The sequence below is a fragment of the Archocentrus centrarchus genome, chromosome 10, assembly GCF_007364275.1.
Source record: "Archocentrus centrarchus isolate MPI-CPG fArcCen1 chromosome 10, fArcCen1, whole genome shotgun sequence".
NCBI classification, from domain to species: Eukaryota; Metazoa; Chordata; class Actinopteri; order Cichliformes; family Cichlidae; genus Archocentrus; species Archocentrus centrarchus.
Genome location: NC_044355.1, coordinates 13,113,556 through 13,126,344, shown reverse-complemented (window position 1 = coordinate 13,126,344; position 12,789 = coordinate 13,113,556). Strand labels below are relative to the sequence as shown.

Sequence of the window (12,789 nt, the reverse complement as noted above, 5' to 3'; positions counted from 1 at the left end):
CCACACAGAGAGGGGAATCACAACCCACTGTTAAACAGATGTGCAGCTCTTTGATTTTTACCCAGCAGAGATTATTTACAAAGGCTCTGAGCAACAAACTACATCAGAGGGTAAGAAAAAAAAAGCTATTCTGTGCAATGGTTGTAGCCAGTTGTCAAGTAATTTACTGTACAGTCAGTATTGCAGTTTCACTGGATATCCGGATCTCTCTCCTCTTATCCCTTCCCTCCTCCTTTTTCTTAGGAAAACATCTGAGGAAACAGTTCATTAAATCTCCAGCCAGGTTTCAATGTTTTCCTTACAAACTACTTTGTTTAGCACAGGTAGTTATTTTTGAATCTATTAGGTGTCTTTACACTACATAATGCTTCAGCTAGAGCTCCTCAAATGGCCCCTTAAAGCCCGGTGAAAAAGCCAGTCAATCTCTACTGACTACCATGTTAAAACTACCACCTTTACAGCACGAATAAAAATATTTACAGCCTAGTGCAACAAAGCTTTTGGTCTCTACAGCTAAACCTGCTCCATAATAAGTTATGCATAGGCCAGTTTAACTCAGAGTTGGGAGCCGACTTGGCTGTAAGCTGTCCGTTAGGTCACCTCCACTGTTTTTAATTCACAGAACTGAACTTCTGCTTGTCAAGTTGGTGCCTTTTGGAGCATTTTTAATGGATTTTTTTTGGCAAACAGTGTGGTTTGTTAGGCAGTTAAATGTGCTAAAAGTCCATTTATATGTTCCATAGCAGTAGTCAGCAAGTTTCTGTGTCTGTGCAATGCAACCATACATTCTATGTATGCATGATGCTAACCAACCTTTAGTCAACATTAGACGATAAGTTAGCACTCTCTTGGTCAAATATAGTCATAAGCCAATGTTGAAGCAAAGCCGATCTATAGTGAGCTTCCACAAACCTGTGCCCACATCTGTGTATTGTTTATGAGAGTGCATCAATTTGTTGATTACTCACTAATCTATGTATATGTATGAGTACAATATCATTTTTTCCCATTAAATAACCTCAAAAAAATGACTGCCTCTCTTCACCTGCCATAACTCATATAATTATATTAATAAACTAGTTTTGTTGTAAAATCTATATTTGTAAAGGAGCCAGTAGTGGTCAGTGGATTAAAAAGGGTAAATACTTCTCTTTGAATGCAATGGGTGCAAAATACAAATAATGTCTTTAAGAGCAATATTTAATCAGTGCTGCATCACCAAAGTCTTAGCTGACTCTTCTTGCAAAGCACTAATGTTTCTGTGCTTTTTTCCTCATTTTCCACCTGAGAATACTGAAGTGCTTATCAGATCAATTAGAATATGATGCTAAGAAGCTATGTTTATCAAAATGTAAAAACACAATTCAGTCTGACCTAATTATAATACAAGAGCCTTTTTCCTTCCCTGCAGACGGCACCGAGCCGCTTTTATGAAACATACCGCTTTACTTGTTTTATAAAAGCACTGTCTCGCTGTATGATCTTTTTGCTAAAACAATAATAAAGTGACAGAACAACATAATGAAATGAAATGGCACAGACAGGTAGGACAGGAACCAGTGAGTAACACGGGAGAAGAAAAGCTAAATAAATTTTGCATGCGCCTTGAAAATTCAGCCTAAGAGGCAGCGGGAGACTGTGTGTGTGTGTGTGTGTGTGTGTGTGTGTGTGTGTGTGTGTGTGTGTGTGTGTGTGTGTTTGCGTGTGCGAGAGAGAGTGAGTGAGAGAGAGTGAGTGAGAGAGAGTATGTGTGTGTGTCTCCTCTCTCTCATAAGTGGGCGTTACACTGGCATAAGCCTTAAGAGAACTTGACTGAGTGCCATCCGGTGACACCCGCTTTTCTTTTTGTCTATCATTCTAGCCTTTTTCCTGCTTATTGTCCCCCCCCACCCCAGATACCCCCCTTTTTTTGGCTTTGTCCCCTTCCTCTATTTCCTCCCCTTTTCTCCTCCTGTGGCCTCACACCATTCTTACCTGAGAGGCCACGAGTCACTGCTTCTGCTTTTCATACTTAACAGCCACCCATTCGTCCATCTTTTTACCTCCCCTCCCCTTTCGCTCTCTCTTCTCATACCTCCATCTGTCCCTCGCCTTTCTTTATCTGCCTTTAAAGCAGGAGGCAGGAAAAAGGCTAGCTGGTCCTTTGTGTGCCCAGCCTCAGTTTGTGCTCAGCCAAGCAGATACAGCTCCTAAATCCAGGCCTCGGTTTTGGCACAATAGGAAGGCTCAGGTCTTGTAAAAGGCCCTATGGTTCTGCCTGTCTCTTTCCACCTTTCTCTGAAAAAGACAGAGAGGCGGTTATTCTAAACAGGACGAGTGGACGGAAAAGGGGGAACAAGATGCAGATGCTTAAAGGAGCGGACATAATTCTCTTCATCAAGAGTGCTGCAGCAAAGATGTTCTTTACTTTTCTCACTCCCACTATCCAACTCCCCATCCCTGAGCCAAGCAACACTGGAGCCTTTTTTCCATCCCTTATTCTCCTTCAAGGCGAATGAATTAACTGAATGAATTAACACCAAGGCGGCTGCTGCTGTGATCATCATCATCACGTTACTCCTCATCAGCAGCAGCAGTTTTGACGAAGCTTTTTAACACCTATAAGGATCGCACTGCTGACACTGAGGCAGGAAGAAGCAAAGATGTCGACAACCTTATCAGGAAAAGAAAAAAAAAAAAAAAGAGGAAAAAAAAAAAAAAAAACCTCATCAACTAGCAAGGTATCACAGTCAGGCTGCTACAGTCTTTAGCCCAGAGCCTTGTCAAGTCTCTTGGCACTACTAAAGAAACCTTACTGATGATGATAGGAACAGTAGGGGAGGAGGTGAGATGAGGAGGAAAAAAGCAACGGTGGGAGGAGAACAAAAAGAAGAACCAAATTTAGGAGTGAAGATGAGAGGAAAAAAGAAAGGGTGAAAAGGTATAAAGGTGAGAAAGAAGATGAGAAGAGCATGGGGAAACAAGGTGTTTAAGTTGTTGATCACGATGGGGAGAAACACCATGTCTTCAAAGAAAGAGAAACACAGGGTAACATTTGAAGCAAGAAGATGGAGTTTTGAGAGGAGAAGAAGAGGGGGAGTCCACGAGAGCTGCAGTGAGGATTTTAATTAGCGGTAATTGGCCACCGAGGGAACAGAAATTGGGAGACGGGAGGGAGGGAGAAAAGAGAGGGGTGCATAACAGCCAGTTTTTGACAGAGTGATATCTCTCTTACTTTACGCTTCTCTATTTCCTTCAGTCCTTTTTCTATCTGATCTTTTCCAGATCCATCTTGCTCTCCCTCCATCTTTTTCCACCTCCAACTGTGCGACTCCCACTTTCCCCAAACAGTATCTTTTACTTTCTGCCAATTTCCCCCAAAACACAAGACCATATACTGTGCTGTATTTGGCACACGAGACACCGGAAAGTAATATTTGCAATAATACTGAGAAGTTTATTAGTTTAGTGAGGTGCAGATTAACCAGGTGCAAATTCAGTCTCATAATTACAAAGTATGTTAATAATGTTTAAGTTGGCAGTACTTGCACCTACACAAGGTGCAATAAAAAACATTTGGTTCGACTCATAAAAATCAAAAGCTGTACCAGATTTAAATATGGCAGCTAACTCCTTTGAGGTCCTGGACCAATTCAAGCTGTCTTGATTGACGAATCTGGGAAAGTCCCATTCTGATCATTTGCAGTGCACACTCCAGCATATGAAAACTTTCATTTTGGGGTGGAGAACAGAGTCACAGTGAGATAAATCTCATGAGTAGAGTGGGTGAAAGTGTGGCTGATACAGAAAACTGTGTTGACAGTCTGATCCTGCAGGAACACATTCATGGTGCACATTCCCCATGAAAGCCAACAAAAGAAAGGAAAGAAAGAAAGAAAACACGATTAAAGTTTCCTACTTCTGACCTTATAAGCGGCCTTCAGATTTGAACACTGCAAGAGTCTATCCCTCGTGCACCTGGAGAAACACGTCTTGTCACTTGTAATGATTCTCGACATGATGGTCAGGGAAATTTGACACAGAAATCGCACATGTGAGCATTCTTCACAGAACGATCTAAATGTAGCAGGAAAACTGGAAGCGATGCAGAGCCATACAAGCGGAAAAAAATTTGCCTTCAAAGTAAAAGTTGTGTTTTATTGCTACAACTAACACATTTCAAAAAGGTGCAACTTTTACTTTGAAGGCAAGTGGTCAATGTTTCTAGTTTGACATAGTTTTAGCCTAACGTGTATCTTCAGGTAATAATCTCAACACTGTGGACCTGCTGGAGGTGAAAATAAGAAATACCGTGTTGCATGTCCAGCTTAGTTCCCCAAGACACCAAGTCATTTCTTATTGGACGTTTACACTGCTTGAGCTGATCTCACGGGGAAAACAGAACCGTCAATAAGAAGTTGTGATAACACGGCACTTATCAGTGAGATCTGGGAACATAGCAACATTGTTGAAAACAGATACAACTGGGAAACAAACAAAGGCTGCCATTTTATCTGGAGGTACAACTCAAGCTGAGTTCAACTGAAAAAATGTAAGAGGGCACTGCAGATAAGTACGGTGTGCTGAGACTGATGTTTACACTTCGATAAAAGCTGCTGATATTACAGTTTTTTTTTTTTTGTTTTTTTTTCCAGTCTGGGTCATTTAACTATTTGGTGATTTTCCACATTCTTTCTACACACAAAAAGCTATTAGGCAGTAGAGCTGGCTGCTTGTTGTCTTTATTTGGAGTCTTGTTTTCTAACTACATGATAATCCAGATCTTAACTCCAAATGTCAAAATTGTTTATCTAATTAATCTGCAAGCAGTTTTTGATGTTAAAGAGTGGTTCTGTACACTCTTCACTTTACCAGATAATCTGGGCTGAACATCAGTGCCACTTGGTCTCAGAGCACATTTCTCCTCCAAACGTTGATGGGAGTGAATCAGGGTTAAATATGCCCAAAACACCTGCTGTCTGAGCCTGGCGTAGCTGTCTTTATTGACATCAGTAAAGCCAAGCACTGCTTTTTCTAAATGTAAAGTGAATGTGGATGCCAGTTGTCTTATCGTTTGACCCACCCTTCTGCACCTTCTGTCCCCAGTGCTGTATCTCTGTGTGTTTAGCAGGGGGAGTAAAGCTGGCTGGGGAACAAGTTAGCAGGGTTGCAGCTGTGTTTATCGGTACACAGGTGAGCTCAAGGCCATGAGTCATCCAGACAACACACTGGCCCACGCTCCCTTGTCTGGAAACAGCAAAAAAATAAAAAATAAATAAAAACTTGCACACACCTACACATGTGCAGAAACATCTTACAGCATTGATCAGGCTCACAAGTGAGCAGCACACACAAACAGACGGCTCCTCTCCTAATTGAGTCCCTTCTAATTATACTGGCTCGTATGCCTCAAAGCTGACAGTTTCTGATTTAACTGCCTTTACATTTTGGCTAAGATTTGACTTCAGTCTGGGCCAGCTGTCATTTACCAGCTTTTCCAAATTGCATGCAACTGTTGCTAAACAGCAGCAGTAGTGTGGCGTGCACTTTTGGGTGTTGCTAGGTTACGATACCAGGATGCTGATGGTTAAGTGGCTGCGGGATCATCGATGGACACTCTGCATAGAGGGCTGACAGCAGGTCTTCTGGACCATTTGGCAACTTGTGAGTCAGATGCTCTTGAAATCCCACATCTGGTGGCAAGCCCATACAAATCAAGATCAAAGTGTTGGCTTTGAGACGGAGCCCCGTCTCTCAACCTTTCTGCCTCTCTCCTGTCGAGTTTCATTTTCATTTCTCTCTCTTCAGCTGTTCCTCTGCCTTCACGCAGTCCTCTGCCTGCTTTGTCATCCCTCCTTTGCTTTCTCTCTGTTGTTGCTGTCTTGACTCTCTCTCCCTCCTGCTGAGAGGTAATCAAGCCCTGTTGTGAGTGTTTAAGCATTGGAGCAGACGCATGTTGAATTATTCTCGGGACTTAATATTTTGTCTGGGAGGAGAGAACCAGCCTCCTTACCACACGCTGGGTAATGGCCACGCACACAATGAATGCAACACAGAGAGGGTGTTGTGCACGCATACATGCACACACACCCACACATGGTTAGTCAGTCAGTCAGTCAGTGAGTCAGAAAGATGTCAGTCACAGAGATCTCATGCTGACAGAGTTACAGGTAACAGACTGATAGGACCTGACAGGTAGACCCCACTGCATGCAAGGATATAACTGCACTGCACACTGTAGCCACCAATATATGAGTAAATGCAGTCTGTGCAACAGACTGTATGATTGAGTACAGGAGAGCAAAACAAATGCACGCAATTACACATAAATATGCACACATAAAAACCCACAGTGACAAGCAGCAGCATCCACTCATGCTCACAAAAATGACAGCTAACATCCTCAAAGTTAAACAAGTGAACCAACAAAGGAGAACAGACAATGTAAGAACTCATCTTCCCCTAATTCCTTTCAGTCTTCAGCTCCTCTCACATCTCTCCTCTCCGCTGCTTCATTTATTTCTTCCTCTCTCCTACTCTTTCCTTATCTATCTTTTCTACTCCTGCACTCCATTCTGCCTTGAGCTTGCCTTTATCAGCATTTCTTCTCCTTTTTCCCCCCTCTCTCTTCTTTCCTTTTCTCTGCCACTGTGAACTTAAACTCTCAGTAGAACCAGAAGCTGATATCACACAGTCTCAGTTCGGCTTTAATCTCGCTTAAAAAACACACTGACGCACAATCACACCTGGGTGGCCATTATTATGCTCAAAGCTTGGCTACTGCATTATTTCTGTACCTATTAGTGTCATGCTCCTTTCTAACTCCACACCCCCAGATGTCTTTCTTTTTTTTTTTTTTTCTGCCGCAACCTAAATTGTCTCAAGTTTATCAGATTTTCTTCAGCTCTCTCTGGAGCCGCAAATGGATTTATCCGACCTTCTTCACATTCTTAGTAGTAGTTCCCTACAGATGTGAACAGACTTTGATGGACTGGACTGATATCCAGTTTAGAATAATTAAGGTATTATGATTACCTCCTCTTTGCCACAGTTTTTAAATTTTTGTCACCTTTTGCATAAGCCTTCAGTGCCAGCACAGCACTATAGTTCCACACAGAGCTCATGTTAGTCAATTAGTTCCCAATCTGAGGTTTTGGGTGGGATGAGCAGCTGAGCTGACAAAGATGTTAACACTGGTGGTGGCACAGAACAGGTAAGCTGGCCAACTCTAACATAGTTATATTCACTATTTACTACAAAACAAGTAATTGTTTTGATTATTAGAGATCACCTGAATCATCTGGCTTTTCAGCAATCCAATAACTCTATATTGAATTAGCCCGTCCTGACTCCCAGAAATGTAACCAGACAACAGAGTGATACAAGCTGCAGCAACTGCGACCGCTTGGTGATAATGCACCATGTAAACATGTACATTGATATGTGCAAAGAAATTTCTCTTGTGAAAAAAAATGTAACATTTCACACGTTATTGTATGTGGCTATGTCATAACGTTAATGCAATAACCTGAAATGTGAAAAATTTCCCCATTTTAAACTCTGTAAAAGAAGCTCTTCTTCAACATCTGTTGCTCCAACTTGCAACCAATAGTCAGCAAATTTAATATTCCAGTTTCTAAAAGTGTTTCTAAAAATTCAGACAAAACTTCCACAAAATTGCCTTTAATTTAACCAGGAGATATTCTTGTCCCTTAATAATGTGTCTGTTTTCTAACCATCTTATCTGTTATGCTTTGATTATATTTAAGTCTACAGAATTTACACAGAATTCATTTTTTGATGTTTATTAATAGAACATGAAAAATAAAATCTAATCAAATCTATTTGTTACAAAAGAAAACCACATGAAACTTTATTTGCAGTTTACATAATTTTATCCTAGTAAGACTTTCCCAAGTAATGTATTGAACTGTAGGCTTCTAGAGTGGCACACAGTGTGTGACTAAACAATTCATTTTGTAATATAGTTTTTAATCAGTTGTCATAAACCATAAACTTGACATTTCCTCTTGTTTAATTTCCAAATCTTTCCCGTTTTTTTTTTCTTTTAAATTACACTTCCACTGAGACCATTTCTGATGAGGCTTCAGGGGTCAGATGCATCTCTCAGCTCCTGTGTCAGCTTAAGGACATGATACAGATACAGTTCATCTACTGTAGACAGTTTTTTTTTTTTTAAAGATCTGCCACTTCTTTTGTCCTCCCCTTTTCCAGTTCCCTCTTTTTTTTTTCTTCTAAGAACACATGCTGAGATATGCCAAGTTTTCAGCTAATAGCATAAAATACTATTTTATGCTTGCCAAACTGTATTTCTTTGACATTTTTTGTAGATTCAACTAAAGAAATTGGAACAAAAGATGTGTTTCTGCAACAGGCTGCTAGTAACAAAGTGTCTGAAGATGCAATTTAAAACTGACAACAATTGAATGGTTCATAGGTCAGTGTTAAGTGGTTTAACAAAAACAAAGGCAGTGTGTGTGCGTGTGTGTGTGTGTGTGTGTGTGTGTGTGTGTGTACATATCAGTGGTCAGGTAGTCTGGCTCCTTGGAGTTGAGAGGGAGGTTGGCTCAAGACTTTTGCACAGTAATGTACTTAAAGAAATTACAAGTTTGTCTAAGAGAGTTGAGGCTGTGCTGTTTTTGCCCTATATGCTGTATTTCCATGTACGTTTGCACATGTTTCAGTAAATCACTGCACCTGTTTTCTATTTTGCTACTAAAATATAAAGAAACAGCTGGCTCAAAACTTTTGCACAGTACTGTAATCGCAAAAAACCCCACCACCAATAAATCAATCATAACAAAAGGCTTATTTTTGTCCTAGAAAAAAAAATGACACGCTCCTAATATTTTTGATTCTCAGGGTTATTCAACTAAAATTAAATGGCTGAAATAAATCAGAAGAACTGACAGTTCTTCTGATTTATGTAAATTAGTCAGAGGTGTCGTAGATATGAAGAAAGATGGAGGAGAACACCTGGGAAAGCACGTCCTGTCATGTTGACCCTACAGTTTCATCACATTACACAAGCTGCAGTGGAGTGCCACTTAATAATTGAGTGCCATTTACTTTGCTATAAATGGAAGCCAGTGAGTGATATTATTCTGGATGCATCAAGTTTCTGCTGCTACTTAGGTTTGAATTGAAAAGGGAAAAGTGAGCTCCTTTAAGTTCTCTCTAAGAAAAAAAAACCCATAAGTTATTTAAATGATTTTTTTGAAGAATCTTTTTATATTAAGAAGGCACAATTTCCTTATTTAAAGCATTTCTTAATTCATGAAGCTGTTTAACCTCCATTTTTCTAGTGAGACTCAACTGTGCAGTTCTTTTTGTCCACAGCACCTTGCGTCGCTGTCGCACTTCCCCCAAACATTCACACCTGGAAGCAGTCCAGCAGAACCGCATGGAGCAGCCTTACACAAACACTTTATACTCACACTTTGCAGGAAGGCCGTAGCCACAGGTAATCTTGGCCTCTCCTGTCTCACAGCCGTTGAGCGAAGCGCACTCCTTTTTTAGCATGGGACCAGCTGCGCGGTGGATTGCTCCGTCCACTGGAAAGGAGACGACAGGAGATTTAAAAAGTTGGCCTACTTATGTGAATCCCCTGCAATCTCACTACTTACAGCAGTCAGAATGTTGTTTGAAGTCCAGCAGACACTTTTACTGGAGTCAAGGCTTAGCGCTAAAAGGACTTGGATAATGTTGGTATTAGTGGTGAACGGTTGAATTTTCAGTCTTCTGCAGGTTACTAACTTTTCACCCCTAATCCTGCTTGCATCTGTCTCTCGATATGTCAGTCTTTTTAATGGATTTTAGGGTTACTGCCTTACTTAATTACTTGATTTAATGTGTTATTAAGGACTCAGCTGACTTTGACTTTTTGGTCAATTACTCTTTATTAATTAAATTTTCATAAATCCACATAATATTCAGAAATGTGTATCTGTCTTTGATCCCCACCACATCTAAAGAGCGTGACTGTGTTCATTTCCATGAGGGCAATGATGCGGCAGAAGCAATTTTACAGATGTGCCAATTACACTTTGAGCCAGAATCTATGCACCCCTTGCAAACACATTTCTTCAAAGTTCATTTTGATACAGTTTTATTGTTATTATTATTTGCAGCATTGTGAAACATTACTGTGCCTAATTCATATTTCAAAGAAAAAAAAGCAGATTTAAATAAATGACCCTCAAAATCATGCAAAGCCATATTCCTCCCATGAATCGCTCGTCATTTAATTTATGATTTTAATACAGAGACAGTATAAAAGTATTTGTGAATTTCTGTGATTTGATTGACTCATTGATCACTGATCAGCTGGGGACTGTTGAAGTAGTTGAAGAGGAGGAAATGACTGCAGGTCCAACGCAGTCTTCCAGAAATGACATTTTTCGACAGCCAGTTTCTTTTGTGCTGTTTTGTAATTTCTTTTGTGAAACCATTCAAGTATTTTAGGCTGTTTTATGTGCTTATTTGAAGATTGGTGAAAAGAAATTAAGGAGCATACGAGATTAGAAATTATGTACTTGAACAAGGGACACTGTGGTTCACAGGCCTTTGCTTAACTACCAAGGCCAGCAGAGCACCCACGGCTGATTTTTAATGAAAATAAAACACCATGTTCACTGAAAACATATTTAATTTGTTTGAATAATGTTGAATAATGAACAACTAATGCTGTTTTATGCTTTTTGATGGTTTGGGGGAAGCCACAGCACTCAGTTAAGGGGAAAGATCGCGGTTCTGCTTAGAGAAAAGTCAACAATGAGGAGAAACATGAGTAAAGAAATGATCACTTAATTTATATTTAACCAAAATCACTTCAACATTTTTCCCAAACCTTCAAAAATGTAGGTTTTTTTTTTTTTGCCTAAACCTAAACCCCAGGGTCCTGTTTTAAATTGGTGATTTCTCTTGGCCTCGACTACCTTCATATGGCTTCCATGCGATGCATAACTGTACTTCATACTTTGAACAAAGAATCACCACTCAACAAGCTCCTGACAGAAATTATGTTTCTCTGTAAACACACACAAAAAAATAGGGGTATACGATCACCGGCCACTTCGTTAGATATAGTTGCCCAACTGTTCGTCAACTGCCAATCACATTCAGTAACTCAGTGCATTCTGACCTGCAGAAGTTCAAACTGAGCATCAGCGTGGGAAAGAAAGGTGATTTAAGTGACTTTGAATGTGCCAGACTACTACTGAGTTTACTGAGAATGGTCTGAAAAAGAGAAAATACCCAGTGAGCAGCACTTCTCTGGGTGAAAATGCCTTGGCTGGTATCAGAGGAGAATGGGCAGACTGTTTCAAGCTGACAGGAAGACAACAACAGTAAGTGAAATAACCACTCGTGAAAACAAAGATATGCAGAAGAGCATCTGTTATCAAACAACAGATGGGCTACAGCAGCAGAAGACCACACTAGGTGCCACTCCTGTCAGCTGAGAACAGGAAACTAAAGCTGCAGTTTGCATGGCTCACCAAAACTGGACAAGACCAGATTGGAAAAATGTTGTGTAGTCTGATGAGTCTTGATTTCTGCTGCAACATTCCGATGGTAGGGTCAGAATTTGGTGTAAAAACATGAAAGCATGGATCCATCCTGCCATGTATCAACAGTTGCTGGTGGTGGTGTAATGGTGTGCGGTGTTTGTTGGCACACTCTGAGCCCCTTACTGCCAATCAAGCCTATAAAGCTGAATGTGTCATAAGGGACACAATGTATTTCAAATAGCCCACTGCTTGTGGACTTCTGGCAATAATTACCACAATAACACTATGTTAGGTAGTGTAATTTCTCAGCTTTCAGAAACTGTTTAAATTTTTCTGATAGGTCGAACGGTCACGTAATTATGGTAATTCAAAATGTGTTTCATCAGACGTCTCAGCGGTGATACACTCATTGTTAACCACCTGTTCACGGCAAGTAACGGCAGGTCACAGGTGCATCAGCAGCGACTGCCCGGTGTCATAGGGTTAAACACCAAAGCCTACCTGAGCATTGTTGCTTGTTGTTACTACAGCGTACCCATCTTCTAATGGCTGCTTCCAGCAGCATAACACACCATGTCACACAGCTCAAATCATCTCAAACTGGTTTCTTGAACATGACAGTGACTTCACAGTACTCAAATGGCCTCCACAGTCACCAGATCTCAATCTAATAAAGCACCTTTTGGGATGTGGTGGAATGAGAGATTTGCATCATGGATGTGCAGCCAACACATCTGCAGCAATTGTGTGATGGTATCATGTCAATATGGGCCAAAATCTGTGACTTTCCAACACCTTGTTGAATCCATGTCATGAAGAATTAAGACAGAATTAAGGCAAAAGAGGGCCCAGATCAATACTGGCAAGGTGTATCCAATAAAGAGTCTGGTGAGTGCAGAAAGGCTGGTTTGACATAAGCAACAACCCAACACTGAGGAAAGGTTTCATGTCAAACTAAGTTTCTGTGTACTGTTCTTAGTTTCATTATAGTGGAAGAAGGCCATGATGGTGATATTCAAGGTAAACCTTTAACATACATTTACAAGTAAAAATTATATCTTTGTGAAATGTAACTGTGTATTTAGGAATATGTGCTAAAGAAAAGTTATAAACACTAATTATTGTAACTGCAAATGTTACAAATGGATAATGTAATTATGTAATAACATAACATAAACGAGCCACCCCACCAGTCCAGTGTGTGTGTGTGTGTGTGCGCGTGTGCGCACATGTATGGCTGGTCCTGGACCTGGGGCTTGCTGTGCCTCGGCCCCTGTGG

General features: G+C 40.5%; 1 protein-coding gene across 2 annotated transcripts in view; it reads right to left on the bottom strand.

Moving 5' to 3' along the window:
• Positions 1-12,789, bottom strand: part of macrod1 (mono-ADP ribosylhydrolase 1) — a 164,612-nt gene that overhangs the window by 42,303 nt on the left and 109,520 nt on the right. For both annotated transcript variants that reach the window (XM_030738974.1, XM_030738973.1), the window contains exon 5: positions 9,438-9,554. In XM_030738974.1, coding sequence (XP_030594834.1) covers positions 9,438-9,554 — 117 coding nt within the window. The remainder of the gene's footprint in view (positions 1-9,437; positions 9,555-12,789) is intronic.